This window comes from Anoplopoma fimbria, chromosome 12, assembly GCF_027596085.1.
Source record: "Anoplopoma fimbria isolate UVic2021 breed Golden Eagle Sablefish chromosome 12, Afim_UVic_2022, whole genome shotgun sequence".
Lineage (NCBI taxonomy): Eukaryota > Metazoa > Chordata > Actinopteri > Perciformes > Anoplopomatidae > Anoplopoma > Anoplopoma fimbria.
In genome coordinates this window covers 553,593-579,074 of record NC_072460.1, presented here as the reverse complement: position 1 = coordinate 579,074, position 25,482 = coordinate 553,593, and the positions used below count along the sequence as shown (strand labels likewise).

General features: G+C 40.8%; 2 protein-coding genes across 2 annotated transcripts in view; one reads left to right on the top strand and one right to left on the bottom strand.

The window, feature by feature from the left end:
• Positions 1-458: 458 nt before the first annotated feature.
• Positions 459-24,010, top strand: si:dkey-11f4.7 (piezo-type mechanosensitive ion channel component 2). Its single transcript, XM_054609311.1, has 45 exons — positions 459-494; positions 832-1,098; positions 2,052-2,160; positions 2,418-2,539; positions 3,057-3,116; positions 4,437-4,585; positions 4,699-4,863; positions 5,270-5,311; positions 5,583-5,615; positions 5,879-5,991; positions 6,242-6,417; positions 6,645-6,821; positions 6,948-7,112; positions 7,458-7,658; positions 7,753-7,957; positions 8,940-9,041; positions 9,154-9,319; positions 10,457-10,700; positions 10,821-10,917; positions 11,173-11,332; positions 12,012-12,101; positions 12,219-12,307; positions 12,744-12,809; positions 13,019-13,131; positions 13,227-13,347; positions 13,971-14,048; positions 14,253-14,419; positions 14,727-14,923; positions 15,181-15,342; positions 15,534-15,851; positions 15,982-16,240; positions 17,278-17,466; positions 17,602-17,809; positions 18,005-18,137; positions 18,255-18,402; positions 18,505-18,719; positions 19,182-19,340; positions 19,582-19,729; positions 20,044-20,232; positions 20,863-20,955; positions 21,550-21,719; positions 22,292-22,408; positions 22,676-22,755; positions 22,931-23,153; positions 23,272-24,010. Exons 1-45 carry the CDS (start codon positions 489-491, stop codon positions 23,525-23,527), a joined length of 6,747 nt encoding a protein of 2,248 aa, XP_054465286.1. The 5' UTR covers positions 459-488; the 3' UTR covers positions 23,528-24,010.
• Positions 24,011-24,757: 747 nt separating this feature from the next.
• atp5f1e (ATP synthase F1 subunit epsilon) overlaps positions 24,758-25,482 on the bottom strand; it is a 2,147-nt gene continuing 1,422 nt past the window's right edge. Inside the window, exon 3 of the mRNA XM_054609811.1 lies at positions 24,758-24,939. Within this exon, the coding sequence (XP_054465786.1) occupies positions 24,938-24,939 (2 nt within the window). The 3' untranslated portion in view covers positions 24,758-24,937. The remainder of the gene's footprint in view (positions 24,940-25,482) is intronic.

Genomic DNA, 25,482 nt, shown 5'->3' with positions numbered 1-25,482 from the left:
AATATTGTTTTAGAGATTAAAGTCTATAATTAAAATTTGGTACGCTCTCTTTCCTCAGCCCATGGTTTTAATGTCTGGGAGTTCCTGGCAAGATGTCCATGGAAGTGATCTCAGCTCTCTGTTAGGAGGGGCAGGGTATACAAACTGTTACCCTCCACCACAGTATGAAGTCAAACACTCACCATCACATGGTAATTTTCAAACTTAGCTTATCTCTAAATACGTGACCTCAACTGTTTTCCAAATTTGAATAGATCGACTGTGCGATGCATACGTTAGTCTGTTTGGTTTGTTTACTAAATATCTTTCATTTCATCCTTTTTCCCTCCCTTGTGCTAGAGACAGAAGGCGAGGGAGAATTGGGAGAAAACGGTGAAGAGAACCTGACGTCTGCAACAGAGACCTCACCTCCCCCCTCAGGCCCGAGCGGCCTGGTAATCTTTGGACTGCTGGTGCAAAAACACAGCTATGTCAGCGCCCTGATCATCATGATGGTAAACTCCACTGACAATAATCTGACTCTGTGTTGTGAGTCTTTTAGCAGCCCCGACTAGTGCCATCATGGAGGTCAACTGGAGAAAACAAATATCTAAAAAGGATCATTTGATCTGCTGTATGTGTAGCGTAGGTCTGCTCAGTACCGTAGATAACATAATATTAAATAAGATAAATTCATAAATGTTACAGCAGTGCAAGGGGACATACTGTCACATGTGACTGTCATACTGTCATACTGTCACAGTCACATGTGTTTGTCACATGTGACAGTATGACAGTCACATGTGTTTGGCTGCAGCAGCCTCACAATAACAACACACGTGTGTGTGTCAGGTGTGGAGCATCACCTACAACAACTGGCTGACCTTTGCCCTGCTGGTGTGGTCCTGTATCATCTGGATGATGCGAGACCGACGCCGTTACGCGATGCTGTCGGCCCCGTTCCTGGCCGTCTACGGCACCGTGCTGCTGGTGCTGGGCTTCCTCAGCGGGCTGCGTCTGAGCCGGGCCGAGCTGTACCCCGGCCTGCCCCCGGCTGTCATCATGGACTTCGACCTGAGCAGCTATCACCCTGCACCCTGTGTCCACCTGGGAGCCAAGGTGAGGCGGAGAGGGGCCAAAAGGACAGGAAATCATTTGATTTAAAGACGTCATGGGGTCATCTTAGAAACATGACACTCAGTGGTGGAACGTCACTGCGTTAGATAAGTAGTGCATGAACTGAACTTTGTGCAGCTTCAAAGCTCCTCTCCCCTACATGTTGTCAATCATCACTGTAGTCCAAGCCACCGACCTGACATTCATTTTACAACACAGGGTCACATTAGCTTTTTACTTCAGCTGCAACTTTAGTGAAGCTTACATCAATCAATCACTTTAATGCAGTTATTATTCTGAAATGGGCCATTCTGCATATTGAGTACTTTTACTTTTTGTCATTGCACATGTCTTACTCATAAATTACTGATCGTTTAACATGGCTCATCTTCATCATCCAGACTGTGAGTGTTTGGATCAGGTTTGAATAACATCGTCCTGGCAACACAACCACACATTGCAGTTACTCTCATCAGGTTCAGATTTAGATTTTCATATTGGTAAATTGAGATGGCTGCATGGAAATACCGCTCATGTTGGCCCAGTGACAAGACCACAGAGAAAACAGAAAGAGAAATATCCCACACGGCGTAAACCAGGACGGTCTTCAGTAATGTGTTCATGTGGATCCCATCTCTTATCGTAAGAAGAAAAAATAGGGTTTCAGGGTCTTGATGCAGATAAGACCAGCTCTTAGCAGGGCTGCCGACTAGACACTTTCCGATCAATTAATTCAGTTTAAACCTTAATCTTAATCAAACAACATTTTTTTCAACTGCATCCACAGATCAGAGTCTGTTAATTGTGCACTGACACTGATGTTATTTTGTGCAACCTTTTTTTTCCAATCCAGATAGTTGTATAATTGTTACATGAATAATAATATGAACTAAAGCATCTTTTCTAAAGCAGATTTAAAACTGTGTGTTAACTGCATGTTTTGTGTGCGTGTGCAGGTCTTCTACAGCTTCAGCTTCTGGTTGATGTTTCGTCAGCAGCTAAAGGAGAGACAGGAGGAGCAGAGCTTAAAAGAGGAATCTCTGAATGAAGTCAAAGTCCTGCCACGTAATTTATTTTCAAATTGCCTTTACAAAGATTACAGCTTCTGTGTTAGGTAATCACATTTTGTGTGGAGTAATCATGACATAAGACCTGTGTAACATCCTGACTATGTAGCAAGGCTATGTGACCAACTTCAGTTGGATGAAAAGTTAGAAATGTCTCTCTTCTCTTTTCTCATCCTATTCTCCTTCTCTCCATCAATTCTTTCCTGTATGTTCATGCCCTTCTCGTCCTTCTTTTCTTGGTTTCCTCTATATCAGCGGAAGGAAGTCCGCCATCACCTTTGGCAGCGATGGTGATCTCAGGAGTGAAAGGGACGCTGGTGAAATACTGGATCCTCTTCTGCTGCTCCATGTTCTTTGTGGTCAGCTTCTCTGGAAAGGTATCTATTGACAAACTAAGAATGGGCGAAGTCCCGTTCAGGACTTGTGTCGAATCAAACTTTGCCAAACACTACACCTCTGGGCGCAGAGAATGAATGTGAATGTCACTGTAATAGGAATGGCATTATAAGCTGCATGTCAGAGTGATTCTGCTGAGAGCTTCAGGGCACATGTGTCGTGATTTGTCTTGATAGTTCCCTGTTTTTGTCTCCATTTTATCCTCTGCTGTGTTGACCATGTTCTCTCAGTGTTAATTTAAAGTTCCTGTAATGCATTCTGTCCCCAATTCTGCTTCATACATTTGCATTTGCCCTGTCAAAGACCTACTAAGAAAGAACTACGCTCCATAACCCTAGATTAGTGGAGTAGGTCATTTATCACAATACTTCTTCAGGTACTGTACTTGAGAAACTAAATCTGCATATTATTTCCTGCATGTGGAGCAAATTGTAAGCTGCCAATTATACTTGATTTTATCTAAAGTTTCCTAATTTTGACTTTGTTTCACCTGCTTAGGTGGTCGTCTACAAGATCCTGTACATTGTCCTCTTCCTCTTCTGTGTTGTCCTCTATCAGGTCAGTGATGCTCGTGATCTGACTGATAACAGACACCCAGCATTCAGTCTGTCTGTCTTTTGAAATGCAGGAAAGTGACTTTATAATAATAATATAAAGAATAACTTTATTTTTATAGCACCTTTAAAAACAGAGTTTACAAAGTGCTTTGACAATCAAAGCAGAAAAGCAAGGCAATAAAACAACAGAAAGCTCAACAATGAGGCCCAAACCCACATAAAACAGCACAATGTTTAAAAACGGTAAAACCAATCGATACGATACAAATTAATTTACAAATAAAATAAATAAAATACATGTAAAATAATATAGTAAAATAATAAGTAAAATAATTTAGTAAAATAATTTAGTAAAATAATATAGTAAAATAAATATAAAATAATTTAGTAAAATAATTTAGTAAAATAATATAGTAAAATAATTTAGTAAAATAATATAGTAAAATAATTTAGTAAAATAATATAGTAAAATAATATAGTAAAATAATTTAGTAAAACCAATAATAAATATAAAGCATTAAAGCGACGACATCACATAAAAGCCAGTCTGTGAAAATGGGTTTAGTTGTCCAGCTTCTCCATTGAAGATGTAACTTACAGAAATCGCTGCATCTCGTACAATCATTAAATGTATTGTACTCCTCGGTGTGAAAATTGTCTATTATGTGTACATTTATTCTCTGAGTAGATGATGGGCGGGAATTTGATATTGAGATTGCAGGGCTCAATAAGTGGAGAGGAAATCTGCTATTATAGTTGAGACGTTGCACAACACACAAAGCCTCTATGCTTTCAGGTTCCTCTTACACTGTAATGTGTTGACTCCTAAATTATCATCAGTCAGCTGTTGTTTGTGCATAAAAACGCTCGGCTCTCATATAAACTGACAACGCACACACAAACAAACCATAAGCCACTCATCAATACTTTTTTTACAACTAAAAGTATTGATTATGACTCATAAACACATACACAATCATTTTTATGTTGGTTTTTTCTCCCCCATCTAATGTTTCTGCTGACATTTTAGAAACACAGTCGGCACTTATACAGGAAGGCCTAATGGCTGCTGAGGTGACGTAAGACAAGACAACACCACTTGTCTGCTCAGACAACATCAGCAACACTGTGCTGTTTTACAAACTGGCGTGTGGGATGAGAGGAATAAATGCAACAGTGTTTACTGGTGTTTAGATGTAACTTGTTTGGAAGGACTAACTGTTTTACAGTGCCGTGTCTCATTACTGGAGGTCAAACTCATGAGTTAGGTTAGGATCTGTATCTTCAGAGATTTAAACTGGTCTGTTTTCTCTCCCCTCAGATCCGTTACAACGTGTGGCGTCGGGTCCTGAAGACCTTCTGGGCGGTGGTGGTCGGTTACTCCATGGTGGTGCTAATAGCCATCTACATGTACCAGTTCAGAAGTGTGTCTGGGCTGTTCATACAGATCATGGGCATGTCGGAGGAAGGGTGAGTCCCATTTCTTGGTAATGAAGCAAGAAAATTCATGAAATATTTTGTCAGACAGCCGACTTGGCCCTTCTCGTTAGTGATCACAGCATTACACCTGTCTGACTTTTCAGTCTTCGTGACCTGGGTTTGGAACGGTACGAGACAGTGGAGCTGTTTGCACGTATCCTGCTTCCTGCTGTGTTTCTATTGGCTTGTATCCTCCAGCTGCACTACTTCAACTCAGACTTTCTGACTCTCACTGACCTCGACAACGTACCTGTTAGACAGGCTTCCAGGTGAGACAGCAAGTATATACGCAGACAAGGAAAGAATATTCTACTCAAATAACAATACTGTCAAGTCACAGTGTCGCTAAATATATCAAGCAAGTATGAATTAGTTCACTTCTATTAAAAGGGACTCGAGAAAAAACACAAAACCACCACGAAAGACTACTCTAAATTAGTTCATCAGATTGTTATGTCTTTGTAAATGAAAGCGGTTTTACTAATCTTATATTACAGTCAAAACAGGGTTAGAACAAGTAAAGATATTATCATTATTAAGCTTTATGTAAACCATTGATGAATGGAAGTGCCATTCTTTCATGGATGTTAAAACAATATAAGTTCTGGTTGAATGCTAAACATATTGCATGTCTCTGTTTGTTCATTTATCTTTTCAATCTTTCTCTCTACCCAGAGAAGAAGAGCTCAAGAGTTCAGTCAATGTGATTTCTGAGGGGTAAGAGCTGCATTTATTCCTCCATAAATGTTTAGTTGTGCTCACTTTTCAGATGACAGTATCTAGATATGATCAGTGTTTAATCAGTGAGCTGGACACCTTTAGTTTGAATGTATTGCTTGCAGATCTTATAGGTAGAACAACAAGTCCTGCTTAGGTTAGAATATTTCGACATTGAGTTATTGACTTTATTCCGTGTTCATCACAGTAACAGGAATATCAGTAGTACTCAATGTAGTGCTCACACGACTCTCTTCGATTTCATTCCCAGCATTAAAGAAAACATTGAAAAGTTTCAGAAAAGGTAAGGCTGTTGTTTGACTCTTAATTCTTATTGGTTTAACTGATCAGCGTTTGTTGCTACAGAACATACTGTATTAGATTTATTTGGTATAGAATTAATATACATACTTTGTGTGTTTTGGGGTGAAAAAGAATAATCCCTGTGACAAACATGTTTGGATACTTCTCTGCGTATGGTTTTCCAATCTTTTAGTATTATTAGTTTATTTAGGTAGTTAGTTTATATTTAGTATTATATTTAAGATATTTCTGGTTGTCCTCCAGACTTGTGAAGGAGCAAATTGGAAATGGGAAAAGTCAGGAGACTCTGGACAGCATTGGACTACAAACCTCCTCAGAGAAAGGAGCTGGAGAACAGGAGGAGACAGCTGAGGAGGGTAACTATAGCTCAAGAACAAAAATGGCTCTTCAGCCTCAATTTGTGAGGTCAATTAGGAGTGGGACAAATTAAACGGTGGGCTCTCTTCCACAAATGTATTCCATACACTGTTATGTTTACCTCTTCAGTTACACAGGTACCAAAGTGCATCACACAAGATTGTCTGGCCATTAACCGCTGTCCGAGCCGTATGAGAGATGATGTTCAACTTATACCTGATGTGTTCCCTACACTTCTTTTCCTCCCAGAAAATGTCGCCAGCAGTCATGAGGACAAGTGGATTGTGATTGTGGACCGCTCGAGCCTGCTGCTCATTCAGGCTCTGTCGGGACTCTACAGGCTCCAGGAGCAGAGCTGGAGACTGCTGGAGCTCCACAGCCTCAAAATCGTGTCCACCGGCATCATCTGGGTGTCACTGCAAGAGGTGGGATGTTTGATCTGTGCACGTGTGTGTGTGTGTGTGTGTGTGTGTGAAAATGTGTAGGTATGTGCGTGAATACAATCCCCTGATATTGATTTTCTCAGTGCTGGGTTGGTAGTTATAAAAAAGGGATCCTTAGTCACCATCTACACCTTACCTTCATGCCAGAAGTAGGGGTAAAGTCAACCAATAAAAAGCAAGACTTTTAGCCTTCAATAACTTTTTCACAGGTTTCTCTGATGAACATGCTCTTCCTGGTTCTGTGGGTGTTTGCTCTTCCGTTCCCACGGTTACGGCCTACGGCGTCCAGCATCTCTGCTGTGTGGGCCTGCGTCATGGTGGTGTGCAAGATGTTTTACCAGCTCAAAGTCATCAAACCCCTTGATTACTCCTCCAATTGCACCGCTGTGAGTAGCCGTCACTGTGTCTGTTGGAGACAGTTACCTAAAACAAATCTAATGCTTTTGTTGGCAGATTGAAAGCGGCACAGCTGGATTCCCTGTCAGTGGGCTCTAAAGTTTTTTGTATGTCAGGGTCTGGTGCCGTCCAACAGCTCGGGCCTGGACGATGGAGCGGAGCTGAGTGGGAACATGGTGGAGCTGCTCAGGAGGTCTATTCTCTACATCGAGCCCGTAGACCCCGTCTACTGGTGTGGAGCGCTGCGTAAATGTGAGGGCAGGATCCTCCCCTGTCTCAGGGTACGGTGACACACCTTTGACATTTCTTTTAAATCACAATCATCACACAAAGCTGTTTTGCTGTTTTGCATTCCATTATATAATATCAAATACACTCAACCAGATTTAAGTTCTAACGCACTGGACTATGTGTTTACTGTACGTAAAGCTACAAAGCCTTTTAATAGCCTTTTGTAACCAAGGAAAATGTACTCCTTTCCAAGATGCAGAACAGGACAAACAATAAAGACCTAAGAGATAGAAAGACATACAACTGAACTCCAGAGACATATTGGTTGTTTTTTTGTGAGGTTTTTTGGAACAGTTCTACCTTTGGATTCATCTTTTATGTGTTCTGTGTTGTAGAACCATCTGATGGTGCTCGGGCTGCTGTTGTTTGAGGCAACCGTCCATCGGCACCAGCTCTACTTCCGTCTCCATAACAACCTAAAGTCCCCACCCTTCAGCATCATATTCCATGGCATCATGAGGCAGCACCTGGATCACGGAGTCCTGCCCTGCATCAAGTACTTCATCAACTTCTGCTTCTACAAATTTGGACTGGAGGTACTTTGAAGGCCCAGAAGTGTGTGTCTGTGTATCTGAACCGTTTAACGTATCTTTTATTGACTTCTTAACACTCACACATACTTCTTCTTAGATCAGTTTAATCGTGGCAGTCAACGTGATTGGTCAGAGGATGGATTTCTATGCCCTGCTCCATTCCTGCGCCTTATTGGCTGTTGTGTCACGGCGACGCAGGAAGGCCATTGGGGAGGTGTGGCCTAAATACTGCTGCTTTACTGCAGGGCTCATGGTGCTGCAGTACCTGCTCTGCGTTGGCATCCCTCCTGCTCTCTGTGTTGGTATGGACTTTTTAATAATTCTGTGATTCCGTGAAATAAATTGTTGGTATAATAATATGTAATTCATATCCAGTTCCTTAAATCTTTAACATTTGTTTATCACCAGGTGTGTGGCATGCAGAAAATGATGAATTTCTATTAAAAGCTTCACCAGTTTGCTTTGCAAAAACAGATGAGGAACATGGAAGCATGAACAGTGATAAAGACAAGTTTAAGCTCAACAGAAAATCAAAGGCTATAGTGTCATCTACACTGATTGATAAACAAGTATGTATGTAAAACATCCCAGCAAATAGCACATAGCATTAAATATGTCATTGATTAATCCGTCAATCGTGTTTTTGAGTAAACTATTAATAGGAAAATATTATCAAATTTCAACGTGATGTCCTCAAATTGCCTTTTTTGTCCAACCAAACGTCCAAAAAAAAGAATATTATAGAAAGTTAACAATGACAGCAGAAAATGAAAAGCAGCAAATCATCACATTTAAGAAGCAGGAACTAGAGACTGTTTATTATATTTTAAATGAATTATGTGATTAATTGATTTTAAACAGTTAACAGTTTGCAAATCATTTTCTGCCTATTGACCAATAGAATGACAGCAAATAGTGATTATATTTTGTTAAAGATTAATCTGATGATGTTTTTTTTTATTCAGTCATTATTTGTTTGGTCTATCAAAGAACAAAAGTGAAAGATGTCCATTAATTGGGGTCCAAGTTTAGATCTTCAGATTGCTTCTTTTATCCAATCCCACCAATATTCAGTTAACTCTCGTAAATGACAAAGAAAAGCGTCAAACTCTCACATTTGAGAGGTTTGGTGTTTTTACTTGGAAAAATGACTGAAACAGTAAATCAACCATTAAAATATTTGCTGATTCATTTTCTGTCACTCGACCTATCAATTATGCGTCAACTCTAAAATGTCACTGTCTGCAAATAAATCCCCTTGAATGTCAATTTTTTTCTCATCAGATTACCCCTGGAGATCTGCAGTTCGACCTTTGACCTCTAATGTTATTAAGTGGTTTTACATGCCCGACTTCGCCATGAGACCCAATTCTTCATTCATATTCTGTGAGTTTATCTTTTATATCTTTACTCTCCTCTCTTCTCTGCTGACTTTGAACCTATTCCTCCCCTCTATTTCAGATTTTAAACCCCCTCTTCTCTCTCTTGCTCTCTGCAGACGACCACCTCCTGTTGCTCTGCTCGTCTCTGCAGTGGCAGGTGTTTGAGGAGGAGAACCGAGCAGCTGTGCGACTGATAGCTGGAGACAACGTTGAGATCAGCCGCAGTCTGGATCCTTGTACCTTCAACCAGTTCATACCTGTAGATAACTTCCTTCACTGCAGGTCAGGAACAGAATCTTTTCTTTTCAAGTATTTTTAACTAGTAGTAGAGCCTTTCCATTATACATCAGACTTGTCTTTGTCTGAATGTCGATTTAAATCTTTAATGTCTTTCTATACAACCAAAATTGTATCATCATTTTATTGATGTTCAATTTATTTTCTCCACTCACTCAATCTGAGTCACCCTCAAAGTCTAAATGTATAGACCTGAGATAAAAAACGCTTTACGAGTATTAATGGGTGGAGTTAGATCATCATTTTATGTGTGTTTTTTCAAACTTTTTAAACCGAAAGTGCTGCCTAAGCAGTCATGGACATCTCCCATTTAGTTTATGGGCTTCTTTTCACTTTCTACTACGAGTCTTCATCAGTTTCACAGACGAAGCAAAGAAGCTGTGTTGTTTCATTGGCTGATGAAGTTGTTTTTGAGTTGGACATAGATGTCGATCACCACATACTCCAGGTCTCCTTGATAAATGGGATGAGGTATTTTGCGATATTGTTTACTGTAATAATGAATGAACAACAATCAGAGTTATTGACCTATCAACTAATCAATTATCCAAGAAAAAGCAATAGATTCATTAATAACAAAAGTAAGCATGAGATGGATCCTTAGCCAGTAACATTATAACAACATAGAAACATCTTTTAACATCTTCTTCTTTTACATTTTTGGAACTACCCTTATTCCCATTCTTGCTGAGAGTTCAATGAGAAGAATCCACTCTAAAATCTGTATGCTGAATATGAAGCTACAGCCACTGAGCTTAGCATAAAGACTGGGAACAAAGGGAAACAGCTAGCCTCAAAAGGCATAGTTCATTTTTTTACTTTGGACAGAGCTTCAAAAGAGGCGCTAGAATCATATTTAGGAAACAGACGTGAGCCTGGTGTCGATCTTCTTTGCAAAGCTTTTATCCAAAATATCTAACTATTCCCTTCAGTAAAATTCTGTGATTTTAGGCAATATTTTAGTTTTTTTATAGTACTCTTTTAGAGAACAAGTAGAAACAAAAACGTCTCTGGTACTGATACTTTACAGTCATGCGAGAAATGACTCTGTCTGTTTTAATCCGTTCTGGCAGCATTTTTAAAAAATGTTTTTCACAGCGTCCCTCTCTGTCTGGTCCTCAGGTGCTACCTTGATATGGTGAAGGTGTTTGTGTTCAGCTACTTCTTCTGGCTGGTGCTGTGCCTCATCTTCATCACCGGCACCACACGGATCAACATCTTCTGCCTCGGCTACCTGGTGGCCTGTTTCTACTTCATGTTGTTTGGAGGCAGCGTGTTGATGCAGCCGGTCAGATACATCCTGCGACTGTGGGACTGGCTCATCGGTTACACCTGCTTTGTGATCGCCATGAAGAACCTGCTGTCTGTGAGTGTCCACGCAGGAAACCAGTGCAAGCACACATCAGTTCATCCCTTAGCCTTTTGAGCAGTCTCTATGCTGTAAATGAACGCCTCTTTGTACCTTTCTTGTGTATGTTTTGATCAGCTGGGTTCTTGTGCCTACCTGGACAGCCTGTTGAAGAACGGCTGCTGGTTAATTCAGGCCTTCAGCATGTTTTGCACCATCAAAGGCTACGACGTCCGTAAGTGTCTGCAACAGATGATGATAAACGATGTATTATTGTTTGTACAGAATACAGGTGTTATCTAATTTGGATGATATTATTATTAGGAGTAAACTTGGTGATAGGATTCATGTAAGACTAAAATCAGAGTTATTGTCTGTAGAAGATGCAGAAATCAGGGAACTTAGACTTTATTGAGCACTTTTTTATTATCCCTTAATAGTTCTGTCAGATTATTCAAACAGAGTATAACTATTTCTTAAATTTTGTCAGCTGCTCCTGACGATGAGTGCGAACTGCCGGAGGGTGAGGCCGGCATCGTCTGGGATGCGATCTGTTTCACTGTCCTCCTGGCACAGAGGAGGGTCTTCCTCAGCTACTACTTCCTGTATGTGGTGTCTGACCTCAAGTCTTCTAAGATATTGGCCTCCAGGTCTGTACTCCACACTAACCTGTTGTTTAGGTGCTTTAAAACAGCAGCAAGTGAACGTTACAGTTAGGGGGAGGGGGTTACAAATTGCAAGGGGGTATAAAAGTTTGATATAATTTTTTTTTTTGTTTTGACATAAATGTTTAATTGCTACAGATTTTGACATGTTCAGCTGATCTGCTGTAAAAACACAAAAAGACTCAAAGTTATGCTTGCAATTAGTTGGAAATTATGCATTGGAGCATTAGCATTAGCATTCACACTCACACACGCACAACCTCACAAATACATGAGCTCCATGGGAAAGTGAGGAAGGGAATCTGCTGAGGCCAGTTATTCCTCCCACAATAATCTACGACAAACGATTCCTCAGTTTGGCCATGGTAACATGAATCCGTTAAATAGTAATGCACTCTCACTGCCACACCTCCTATTAGGGTGTGTGTTTCCACAAACACACACCCTCACACTCACACACTTGACCTCCATGCCAAATGTCAGCCTCCCAGGGCGTAAACTGTGGCCGCCAAAGTGTGGGGAAACCTTTGTGGACCAACCGACTGACAGACAAAGTAAGCTGCTGGTCACAGCTAAAACCACATGCAGCAGTGATGAAATGAACAGATGGTGACCACAACACTTAAAGTCATGCTCTGTTTCTCTACCTCGCTCTGCCTCCAAGGGGCGCTGAGCTGTTTGAGGCCAGAGTGAAGAAGCAGGTAGCAGCAAGACTGGAGATGGAGAAGAAATCTGTGGAGACACTGAAGAAACAGTAAGACACATTTAACAGTGTAGAGTCAGTACAAAGAACATTTACAGTGTAACATTTAACTGTTCTGACTGTGAATAAATGAATAAACTAACTTGCCTTTCCACTCTCCTCCTCTAGGATGGAGAAGATCAAATCTAAACAGAAGGCAGGGCCTGCAGCGGCAGACAAACCAGCTCTTCCTGCTGATCAGGAGCATGAGGCACTGCGTAAGTGAATCTATTTTCTGTTTCTACTTTTAATAAACCAGCAAAGCATGAGCAGGCATTCAAGATTGTATATGCACCGCCAATGAAAAAATAGGTACAAAGTCTGTAAATAAAAGTCAGATAAATAAATAGACCATGAATACCGCATTTCTAATAAGTTTCTCATTTGTGACAGAATAGATTTAATAAGCAAATTCTATCTATTAATAAAGCTCCAATCTTCTACATACATTTAAGGCCAAATTTAGACACATTATTGAAGTTTATTTTTACGGTGAAAGATTATTTTGTGTCAACATGGGGTGTTTTAAAATGCACTTTTCACTGAGAGCTATACTTGTAGGGAAGTGTTTACTTTATGGAAGTCTTTTTCAGTTAAAGGGAGAAAATCATAAAATATCTGTGACGACCAAACCAACTGCTTTGTGTTTTCCAGGTGATGATGAGAAGGCAAAGAGAGATGCCGGAAAATGGTGGAAGCCTTGGGTGTCTAAGCCTGGAGGTGAGCAGCAACATAAACACTGCTCAGTGCTCTCAGAGGGAATAAGAACTGTCTGTATTTCCTAACATATCTCCTCAGGTTATGAAACAAAACATTAGATTCAGCCACTGAGCTTCTGTATTGGGGCAGCTTTGGATCAGATGCCTTGCTCAAGAGCTCAACAGTATGCCCATAGTGATACAGTTTTGATACTGTTCTTTTTTATGCAGTGGAAAACAACTGTGGCTACCACCTGTTTGAAAGTGACAGTGAAGACGAAGAGGAGGAAGTTACAGAGAAGAAGGAAGTGGAACCGCCACCAAAGAAGAAATCTGCTTTCCAGGTGAGAGCCAGAGAATACCCTGAAGCACAGAGAGAGGTTTTGCTATGTTGTGACATCATCAGTTGACAGGTGTATCTGTGTCTTTGATATCCCAGTTGGCCCACGACGCGTGGGTCACCAGCTCTAAGTCGGCTCTGAAGGACATAAAGAAGGAGAAGATAAAGATGAAGAAAGAGGAAAAGAAAAGAGCAAATAGAGAGCTGCAGAGACAGCAGGGTGAGAGAGCGTCATGTGGTGTTTATGAAACAGCTTCCAGTCGACCTCTGCAATAAGTCTTTGATTTCAAATGTTCAGACCGGCTACAACCGACCACAGCTTGTTTCATGCAATTAGAAATGATAAGAAATGATTTAGACACAATCCTGAGAGTGGAAGGTCCTAGGTTTGATAGAGGGCCATCCAAATCCAAAGTTTGCCTTATGCGTACATGAATATGCTCGGTAAATATAAACACAGTGGATTACAAGATATAGCATCTTGTTTTCAAAGGTTTCTCCTGCCGTCAGTGCCCAAAATGGAAATGGGCATTATTTAAAACTTGGCTCCAATCTGTCCATCGGATTTTAATATTTCTCATGTAATGGAGGACGTTATGGCACCCAAGCAAAGATCAGGTCAGGCCAGATTTTATTTGTTTGGTACCTTCGGGATCACCAAACCTTTAAAGTTATATTCCGTCCTGATCATGGAGCTAGAGGAAAGGTCAGGAGGTCACCAGAATCCTTAGGAATAGACCATGGATTTGACAGCCGTCTGGCCAGCAGTGAAGACATCCTGCTGCTGTCGGACTGACGGACCAACTGCCAAACTTATACAACAGTAAATCTTCTTTCTTCCAGGCCTTGATAGAATGGACTCTAGTGAGGATGAACTGGATGAAAGCACTGTGGAGGAGGAGGAGGGAGAGGAGGAAAAAGGTAAATTTCACATGAGTCACTTCATTACACTCACACCAAACCTCTGGATTCTTCCCCCGTTCTACTGCAAGTTAACTTCTGAGTAAAAGGAGTACTAACTTACTAAATCGTGTTCTTGCGTAATATGAATATTCGTACAAGAGCAGGGAGACCTTTAATATACCAACTCATTCATGCTCACATATGTACTACCTCTCCTTACAGAAAACATACTGCAGCGCATCATTAACACCTTGAAGTTCAGCTTGGTCTTCGTTAAGTCCCTGCTTGACGACCTTACAGGGGGTCTGAACTCCTTCTGTAAAGAGACCCTGGACATTTCAAAGGTGCTGTGCTTTGAACGCGCTTTACTCAGCCAACAGCAGAAGAAGGTGAGAGGAAAGGATGGAAAGCTGATGATTGTAAATTGAAAACATAAGTAAATATTGATTGAATGTAATTATTTTGAAGCTGATTTTTATTGTGGTGGATCAGTTCTGACTGATCAAACCTCTGCTAAGAGCAATGCTGAGAACAAACATCTTTCACGACAGACATTTTGACTTGTCAAAGCAGGAAAAGCACAGGTGTAACATTAATGATGCATGCTCACTAACTCACATGGCTTTTTGGGACCCTTAATGGACAAACAGTACAGTTTTGGGTCAGCTACACCCTCTCGCTTCCTTCGCTCTACAGGGTAAAGAGGTGAACCAGGAGAGCGTGAAGCAGTTTTATGAAAACTGGATATCCCGTCAGAACACACTTTCATCTCAAGACGACCTAGACGACTGCTTGCCTCCTCCCTCCCCACCTGAAGGCCCCTCCTCACACCATACCTATGCCAGGCTAAAGAACCAAGCCTCCAAAGTGTCCTGGGGCAGCAGCTTTTCCAGGCAGGTTACCGGACACTGAGTCCGTCACTTATTTACATCTCTCATGCTTTCATTCGCTTTCCTGCTTCTGCTGTCATTCATCACACGTGTGCATGTGTCAACTTTGACCTGCCGACAAATGAAATACATGAATAGCTTTATTAATGTATAAAATGTATATATATATATAGATATATCTATATCTATATAGATATAGATATATATACCCCCTCAGTCTGACCTTGTTTACTCACATACTCTCACCTCCTCACCTTTAGCTGTATGACAGATGAGACGATGCTCGGCTCCCGGCAGCCGACCCTGGAAGAGCTGGACGAGCCTCCCGCTGTGTTGCCTGCGGCTGACAAGCTCAGACGAAGGCTCCTGAAAACAGCCAACATCGACCTGAGCTCCTTTGAGACTGTTGAACTTTCACCAAGGTGAGAGACAAATCTTCAAGTAAAGTTCTATCTTTTTGTCAAAATGTTAACACAAAGATTTGCTATAGGGTGGTGGAGAGAAAATTTGATGCATTATTTGTCCATGGTAAATGTAGACTTCCCTCAAAGCTTTCAAATTTAGCTAGATTCTTGAAATGGAAATGTCCCTGTCTCTATCCTTGTCTCAAAAGCGGTGAAGATGGCGTCCCCCAACAGCAGGATCACGAACAGGAGGAGGAGGATGAGGAGAACATGGAGGGTGAGACGAAGCAAGAACAAGAAGAGACAGAGGAAGAGGAACAACGAGGGGAGGAGTGTGAGGTGGAAAGAGAAGACCTGAATGATGAAGCGCAGCAGGGAGAAGAAGGCGAATGCGCTGAATACCCAGAATGCACCTTGTTGGGCTTCAGGGATAGTGATGGAGAGGAAAGCCTGGACCTCATAGAATCTCCCAGACCCCTGAGTCAGGAGACGAGGAACCTCACTGCCAGTGAGCTGCTGCTTAACAAGTCAGTACGCACAGAAACGTATTAGTTGAAAACATTTTTTTTATGTTTAGCAAAAGAGAGTCAAGCTGCTGTGTGACTGTATTATAATAATTTATGTCTTTTCCTCCCTTCCCTCCATTCTTTTCTGTAGTATCTTTGAAAATGACGAGATCACAGAGTCCGATAAGTTTTTTGTGACGTTGCCGAGGCCACTGAAGCTGCTGATTTCCCTCTATAACACCATGGTGTCCAAGTCAGAGATGCTGTGCTACTTTGTCATCATCCTGAACCACATCGTCACGGCTTCGCTGCTCTCCCTCATCCTGCCCATTCTCATCTTCCTCTGGGCCATGCTGTCCGTGCCCCGGCCGACCAAACGCTTCTGGATGACTGCCATAATCTACACAGAGGTAGGCTATTACATATATATATATATATATATATATATATATATACTATTACAACATCGAGTGGGCAGTTTGAAATAATCTTTATATTTTAGAGGTTTCATTGCAGTAATTATCGGTATTTTAGAACAAATAGACACCAGGGCTGCAATCAGTTTAATGTTTGATAGATACATTCATTCCACATTGGAGGAATACTCAAAATGTCAAAAAAAAAAAATCCAAATTAAACAGTGGGTCATTTATCTAAGAAATATTGCTCTGCTTGTATTACATAGCGAGGATGTTAGCAATTCTGCATATTTCCCAGTTTTATTTGGCAGCTAATATTGTTTCTGTGCTTATGTTATTCTGGAGCGACTTTATTTGGCTTTATGACCACTTAAAATCAAGTAGCATGTGCAAGTCAGGCGAGTCAACTTTATAATAGTGTTGGATGGTCCATAGATAATCAGTATGGCTACCCCACTGATTCTCCACATCAAAGTCTGTTTACTGGTCTTTGGGAGTACCATCCCATAAGTGTGTTGTAATGCCCTTTGTTGCTCCAGAGAGAGCTGAATGAAGTCTGATAAATTGCCCAAATTGATTTCACTTGAGTCAGCATTGGTTAGGTTGAGACTACAATCTTGAAAATACAAAATAAAAATCTGTAGTGTGTTAGACTACAAGCAGACACAAACACAGACTCGAGCAGAATCCAGAGTAAGTTCCCGTATATACGAGAGGCGTTGCTGAGCTGCTGCATCATGGTCGCGTATGGTTAGAAGGAGCCAGACTTCTATAGCTCACTCCTCATCTCTGCTTCTGTTGGCACCAGGTTTTAACAAGGAAGACGAATGCATGGAATAAAAATGTATCTATTTTTTCTCTGAATTTGCATTTCATTAGTTTACTAGTTCCATATGTGAACACCAAGGACAAAAAAGAACATCATTTAGTTCATGGAGAAAATATTATCTGATGTTAAACAAATTTGGTGATCATTTTATTGTTTCAGCTGGTGCATGATCCAGACCTCTCTTCTCTGTTTCTCTTAGCTGACTGTTGTGGTCAAGTACTTTTCCCAGTTTGGTTTCTTCCCCTGGACCACATCTACCTACCGAGGCATCAACGCTGACCGGCCCTTCGCGCTGCCCAACATCATCGGGGTGGAGAAGAAAGACGGCTACGTCCTCTTTGACCTCATCCAGCTGCTTGCTCTGTTTTTCCACCGCTCTATTCTCAAGGTAACCATGAAAAGTTACCCCGCTGATTAAAATATGTCCATCTGCGGCTTTATGTCTTGTGAGGGACCACCTGCATTGCTGCCACGCAGCTAGTTTTGCTTGTTAAAATGTTGTTTGTTGTCCATGACTGTGTAGTGCCACGGGCTGTGGGACAACAAAGAGGTTGAGATGCCTGATTTCTTCAAGAAGATGAAGAAGAAAGTTGACAAGAAGAAGATGATGGGAGGCGACAAGATCAGCAGTAAAGACAAAAATCCACACCGGCTGAAGTTCCTCCCTATCCAGGCCTCCACCACCTCCATATTCTGTAGACGAAAGAGAGGCGACGCAGCAGAATCTGATGGTGAATATTCAGAAAAGCTTAAAAGATATTTTGAACCAAATCTGACCCAATAGTTTGGATGAATCTTTTGTGAAATATCCACTCCTCCTTTATTTTCTGTCGTCTCATGCTCCTTTTTTTGTCACAGGTAGTTGACATCTTTCCCCATATATGACTAAAATTTCTCCATTTCACATTTCATTTTTTTAACTGGAGAGGGGAAGCCCAAGAAGCAGCACAGCAAGAACAAGAAACGGCAAAGAAACAAGACACCGCTGACCAGGAAGCAGAGAATCAGACAGCAGTTCAAAGAGAAGATGCTACAGGCCAGAGCTGCCATCATAGAAGTGTGCGTTGTTGCAGACAAACCTCATGACATTTAAACCTTACTCTACTGATTCTTTTCTAAAATATAGAGTATGTTTATATGGTGTTTTGACGTTGTATATTCTGTTTTTTTCTACAGGGCCCTTCACATTTACTTACCCATAAGGCAGTTCTTCTATGACATCATCCACCCAGATTACAGTCCTGTGTGTGACGTCTATGCCCTCATGTTTCTCATCGATGTAGTCAACTTCATCGTCACTATCTATGGATACTGGGCTTTTGGGGTAAGAGTCGGACCTGCCTGTCACCAAACAAACACCATACACACTTTTAATGCATATTATGTACAGTACGACACAATCATGCTGATCTTTGTCTGTGTGTAGAAATACTCTGCAGTAGCAGACATCACAGAGTCGCTCTCGGAGGACCAGGTTCCAGAAGCCTTCCTGGTCATGCTGCTCATGCAGTTCGGCACCATGATAGTGGACAGGGCCCTCTACCTGAAGAAGTCCCTGCTGGGAAAGTGTGTTTTTCAGGTGGTGCTGGTGTTCGGCATACACTTCTGGATGTTCTTCATCCTCCCCGGGGTCACAGAGAGGTCATCAACTGAGTTTTTCATTCTCCTCATTTGTTAATTCAGCTGTAACTCTCTTACTTCACCGGCTAAAAAGCCTGTGTGACAGAAATAAAGATAGAATATAATTTCCAAAAGTTACATCAAAGAAAGGGTCGATAACATAAAACTGTTTTTTCATGAAACATTATTTATGTGCACATTGACTATGCTTGTCTTCGTCCTATTCATTTCTTCTTGATCATCTAATCAATTTCAGGATAGTGAATTGAACAATTAATCTAGACTGTTGTAAAAAATATGAAATTGAAAGAACTAACCCACACTTATCTCATATAACTTCCATCCCTAATTCCAGTTGTTCAAGACTTCATTTGTAGAATTTGAAAAAATGGAGGGGAAAAGAAAAAATACAGATGCACACTAAAAAAAAGTAAACAATGTATCTTAGATATTTTCATTAATATTGTCTTTTTTGCTCCATAGGAGGTTCAACAGAAACCCTGTAGCTCAGCTCTGGTACTTTGTGAAGTGTATCTACTTCGGCTTGTCTGCCTATCAGATCAAATGTGGCTACCCAAACCGCATCCTGGGAAACTTCCTCACCAAGAACTACAACTACCTGAACCTCTTCCTCTTCCAAGGGTAAGAGAAGAGTTACTAGCTTTAATAAATACAAATATCTCCTTACACAGCATGAAGTTATGGTAACGTCACTGAATCAGACACGTTTTATACATTTTAAACACTTGTGTTGAAGTGTTGGGAGTGTTTGTGATTTGTTTCTGTGTGGCATTTCATTTTTTAAAATATTTTTTTATGGTGCATTTTACAAAATAAACGATATAAATTCCTTTATGAATTCTCCTCTCGTCTCCTCTTCCAGGTTTCGTTTGGTTCCCTTCCTGACAGAGTTGAGGGCCGTGATGGACTGGGTTTGGACCGACACCACTCTGTCTCTCTCCAGTTGGATTTGTGTTGAAGACATTTATGCCAACATATTTATCCTCAAGTGCTGGAAGGAGTCCGAGAAAGTAATTGAGAGCGTGTAGTACACATACTGCTCGCTGTACTATTACTACAGCACTCAAAGTTATATTTATTGTTTGGAGCATTAAGTACATCATAATCTGCTTTAGAATGTGATAACAGTTTTTTGACTGGCATCCATGTTCTCCCTTCCTTTACTGGTAGATAATGAATGAATTAAAAATAATTGCTAATATATAAATATTTATTTACTTTAAATTGAAGTATTCTGTTGACCAGTAAATCATTGAGTAGTTTATTAAGTAAAAATACCTGAGCGCTTCTAAAATAATAATTAATATAATTGTAATTCTTCCAGAAATACCCCCACCCTCCAGGGCAGAAGAAGAAGAAGGTGGTGAAATATGGGATGGGAGGATTCATCATCTTCGCTCTCATCAGCATCATCTGGTTCCCGCTCCTCTTCATGTCGCTGGTCCAGTCAGCTGCCGGTGTGACCAATCAGCCGGTGGAAGTCTCCATCCAGCTCAGCATCGCAGGATATGAGGTCAGGATGGAAACAAGTTCAACTGTTTGCTCACGTTCAACTTTTTGTGTTTGCATGCTTGTTTTCTAAAACAGTAAAGCTATCTCTCATCGAGGGGTAATACGTATGTCACTTGAAATGCTACAGAAAAACATGCAGGTGTGGTGTATCGTTGATAAAGGTCATCAGTATTACACAATCGCCATCATTTAACACAACAAACACTTTCCTTTAAAAAAACAACAACTTTTGAAACATTTCACTTGAAACCAAAAGTGTCGACCTAATGATGACGCTACAGGATAAGTCAGATCACCAGAGGGTCAGTAGGGTGCATCCTCTGGGGACCATGAATGTCTGCAACAAATTGCATAGTGTGACGACCCCTGCCATTCCCCTCAATCTGTTGTTGCAGTGTTTTCCAGATAGCTGGTGGCAGGAGATAGTTAGGGCTACGTGGATAGTTGTTAAGATATTTCAGTCCGGACCAAAGGAGCAGTCATTGTTATCCCGAGAGCCAAAGACAACAACCACCCCCTGCAGTACCAACGTGGTTCATAACAGTGCTAACGTTTTCACTTTCCCTTCTGACTGTGCTGTTCAGGCCCTAGTCCTCGTCCATGTTGACTGTGTATGATTGTGTTTCCGCAGCCTCTGTTCACCATGACTGCTCAGGAGCAGAACTTGGTTCCGTACACAGAAGCTGGTTTCAACAGACTCACTAAAGTCTACGCCACCCATCCAGTAAGATTTCACTGAAAACACCAAACTGAGACCACCAGAAATGGGACAATGAATTATTCAAATTTGATAGTGTTTCTACTGTATTTGTAAAAGCAAAAATTGTCTTAATCATAATAACTGCCTGTCGCCATGAGGGGGAGCACCTGTTTGTAGCTGTATGTTCATGTAGATGTAAACTTGTATGGGTGTTCTTTTTTTGTCTATTTATAGGTTTGAATAATTTTGTGAGAAATGTAATTAAATTTGCTTCTCTTAATTGTAGGGTAGCTTAACTGTTGATGTTAAATACTGTATATTAATGCAGTTACTTAATGTGTATGTAATGAAAAGGGTTTGCAGTATGTTGATACATGCAGAAGTCATTGTTTTGGGGTCTCCTGGTGGACAAATGGTTAAATGCAAAGGCCGGGAAGTCTATTTGTGAGGCACCTGTAAATAACAAGGCAATTAGAAATGCTTTATATAAGACATGAAAGGCATTGAGAAAAAGAATCACAGGGTAATATAAAAGACATAAATAAAGAGATGAGGATTCATTTCAGAAACAACCATTTTAATCTTATTTCCTTCTCTCTCTCTCTCTCTCTCTACCAGTCCGCTATGCAGTTCATAATGAACTATGTGGCGGACGACATTATTGCCGCTAAGATCAAGAGTGATGCCAGTCTGCTGTGGAGCATCAGCCCTGCTAGTCGAGCGGCAATGATACAGGAGCTCAGCAACTCCTCTCACATATACATGACCTTACGCTGGACGCTGCTCAGGTCAGTGTGTGTGTGTGTGTGTGTGTGTGTGTGTGTGTGTGTGTGTGTGTGTGTGTGTGTGTGTCTGCTTTTATTGTGATCTGTGTGTGTTTGTTGTTGTTTCATAATGCAATGTCGTTGTTGTTTTCATGAGAACAATGTGTACAAGGAAGTATACAGAGGAACTGAAATGTATATTTTCTTAAATACATTTTATTACTATTGTTTTACAAGGGCTTTTGCTTCTTATTGTGCTACTTATGTATATATGTCAGTTTATGAGCCCTTCATTGTTTTACATATCAAATAAAGAAAAAACAATGTTGTTAGAAGTCCTTAAACTTGGATGTGAACAGTTGTACATTGAACATATGCATCGGTCCATTTATATAATGTCATATTCATTTCTTGTAGATTCAGAAATGTATCAAGTTTAAGTTTACTACAAAATGTTCAATTCTATATGCAGATCTCTTAGTTAAACTGTTCACATACATATTAAAACCATTTGGTTGGATTTTGCAAAGATGCCCATAGCATTGAACAAGCTTTGGTACATGTGCCACTTAACGCTCCTCACTTTCCCTTCTCAGGGATCCATCCATATCAATGCATGCAGAGACGGTGGGACAACACACTGTGAAGTTTGAGGACAAGGCCTTGAGGGAAGGGATAGTCCACATGCTCAAAGGCAACGGCAGCCAACCTGTGTGAGTCACAGTTAACACACACAACCAGCTGGTTTTTACTTGTTGTTGTGCTATTGCTGCTTGTCTTTTCCGGGGTTGTGAGATGTTAATGCTGGAGAATTAAACGTGCTAGTAATGGCTATAATTAAGTTAACTCCAAATATACTTTAGTAAGCATGACACTATAGGAGCTGAAATATTTTACGTCATCAACTATTTCTCATTTTACAACCCAGACAGTCACATATACATTGCTAAATATTTTCTTCCCCTCCTTCTCTCCTGTAGGATCATTAATTCCCTGCTACCAAAGTTCCTCAGGGGTCCCAAAGGACCAGAGTCCAAAATGGCAACCAGGATGAAAGTAGGTTAGTAACAGTTCATTGTTTGTTGACCATACTACCGATTTTTCTTCCATGAATTGTAGCTGCATTGTACATATACTATTCAAAGGGATCCATCTTGGATAAGGATCAGCTGGTGATCCATCGCTCTCTTGTTTAAAACATGTAGTTCGTTTTAACCCCGGCACGTCTTTCTCAGAGAATTCGGACCGGCCAGACCTCCAGGCGCTGGCTTTCTTCAGGCCCATGTCAGTCAGACTCCAACAGATCAACGAAGGGTCGGAGAAAGGGGCAGACCAGTGGTGGGTGGTGGAGGAGTGCTCCCCTGTTCTCGCCTTTTCCAACCAGTGTCAAAACATCGAGATAGTGGTGGTCAGTGACAAAGTCAGCCCCTCCAGCCTGGGCTTTCTGGCTGGTCACGGGTACGTAACAAGACATCTCGCCACCATTATGACAGCAAAACTCTCCAGCTGCTCACAGTGGTATCCCTCTCATAGAGACTTATGTCCCCTCTCTCTGCTCCTCTCTTCTTCACCACAGCATCGTTGGCCTGTACATGTCGGTGGTGCTGGTCATCGGAAAGTTTGTCAGGGAGTTCTTCAATGGGATCTCCAGGTCCATCATGTTTGAGGAGCTCCCGTGTGTGGACCGGGTCCTGAAGCTCTGCACGGACATTTTTGTGGTCCGGGAGACGGGAGAGATGGAGCTGGAGGAGACGCTCTTTGAGAAACTCATCTTCCTCTACCGATCGCCGGAGACAATGATCAAGATGACGAGGGAAAAGAAAGACAGCTAGGGACGGCTGGGAAACCATCTGTTGGTACGGCACATGGAGCCTGACTCACCACCTGTGGATGTGTTCACACTGAACTCCCATCACTTAAAATGGATGTTTTAGAGCAGATAACATTTGGTGCAGACGAGTCATTTCATTTTTCTATTTCAACATAAAATTGAATTTGTTGCAAATGGAGCAGCAGGGGGAACTTGTGATTTATGATCCAGTTGTAATTGTTAACCCTTCCTAAGTGCCCCTGAGCAAGATTTAAGATCCTGACTCTGCTACTAATCTTGACCTCTTGACCTCTGGAAAGGGAGAGCAGAAAACAGATCAGCGCATATATAAAAATGGATCAACAGCTTTCCTAATATCATTACAAGTATTCATACCAACAAAATCTCTTTTCCTGGTTTGATTGTAGTTTCATTTAGGTCATTAATGGGGGATTCAGTTTGTTGAATGACTTCAATTCCTGTCAAGCCTCTTGTTCTATAATTTGCCTGCATACAGAATACAAACAATGACATGGTAGAGTTATTAAGAAGGCCCTAAATTAGAACTTCAACTAATCTGAACTGCAGTTAAACAAATAAAGTGCCTGCCAGTTGTTATTTGCTATTGTGTACACGTTTTCCAGTCCACTGGGCAATGCATGAATTTCTAATAATTTTGGATTCCGATTTTTAATGCTGTACAGTACACACAACACCCTAATGCCTAACCTTGTACCGCAGGTCCTTCATTCCTGCTGCTGTCAGACTACACAACCAACTCTGCTCCCAGTAGACCACATGACACTAAAAACCTGTGCAATACAAATTCAACGTGCAATTATAGTTATAATAGTTATTCTGTCTGTACATATATTTCAATTATTGTGGATTTTACTGTTTTTTATTGCTTATTTATAACAGTTGTTTTTTTATTGCATTTTATTCTTATCTTGTTTTTCTTTTACTATGTCTTGTGTGCACTTTACCCTATGCTGCTGTAATCCTGCAAATTTCCCCGCTGCGGGACTAATAAAGGATTATTTTATCTTATCAATGAAAGTTCAAACCATTGATATGCTCACGGATCAGCACACACAGACCTCTGTAAATACCATGTTTCTGTACATGACTATGTAGACTAATGTACGGATTTATTTATACCAAAATAAAAATTGTTACAGACCAAAATGTATTAGTGTCTCATTATGCATTGCTGTAAAAACTATATTCACAAAAATACAAGGACAAAAAATGTACTTCCGTTATTCATCTTTAATACGATTTTAAATTACAAATGAAAGGGAAAACACAGCAATTTCATTCAGGTCATCTTGATGCCATCCATCTTTTTTGTCTGCTCCCCGGTGTGCAGGACAGGACAGTGAAAGGACCTCACAACTCCGGGAACAGCTATCTACATCACGGCCTCAAATCCTGGAGGGAAAAACAGAGAAAGATTATAGAAACATGGCTGAAAATATCATGGTGAAGATGTTTGAATACTAGACAGAACCCGAAAATCTATTATATCCGTGTATGCAGGTTTAGGGTTAGTCTACGTTGCATAGAAAGGTCTGCCAAAAGGAGATTTTAAATACAAATACATTTTATGCAAGTTCCCAGAAAACTCATCTAGAAAAAGAATGCATTGTTGTAGATGTAGCTACTTGTATATAAATGAGTTATAAATTATCACCTTGATTAGGTACAACATTAAAATGGTCATACTGGTTAGTGCATCAGCAACACTATTTCAGAATGACAATACAGCTCTCTGAAAGTCACGGTTGATACGGTACTGTACAGAGATGCAACAGATCATTCTTCTCCGCCTTTTGCTTCTTATTAAAGCTAGGATGCCCTTCTTGTCCTTCTTCTTAAAGCTAGGATGCCCTTCTTGAAGCTAGGATGCCCTTCTTAAAGCTAGGATGCCCTTCTTGTCCTTCTTCTTAAAGCTAGGATGCCCTTCTTGAAGCT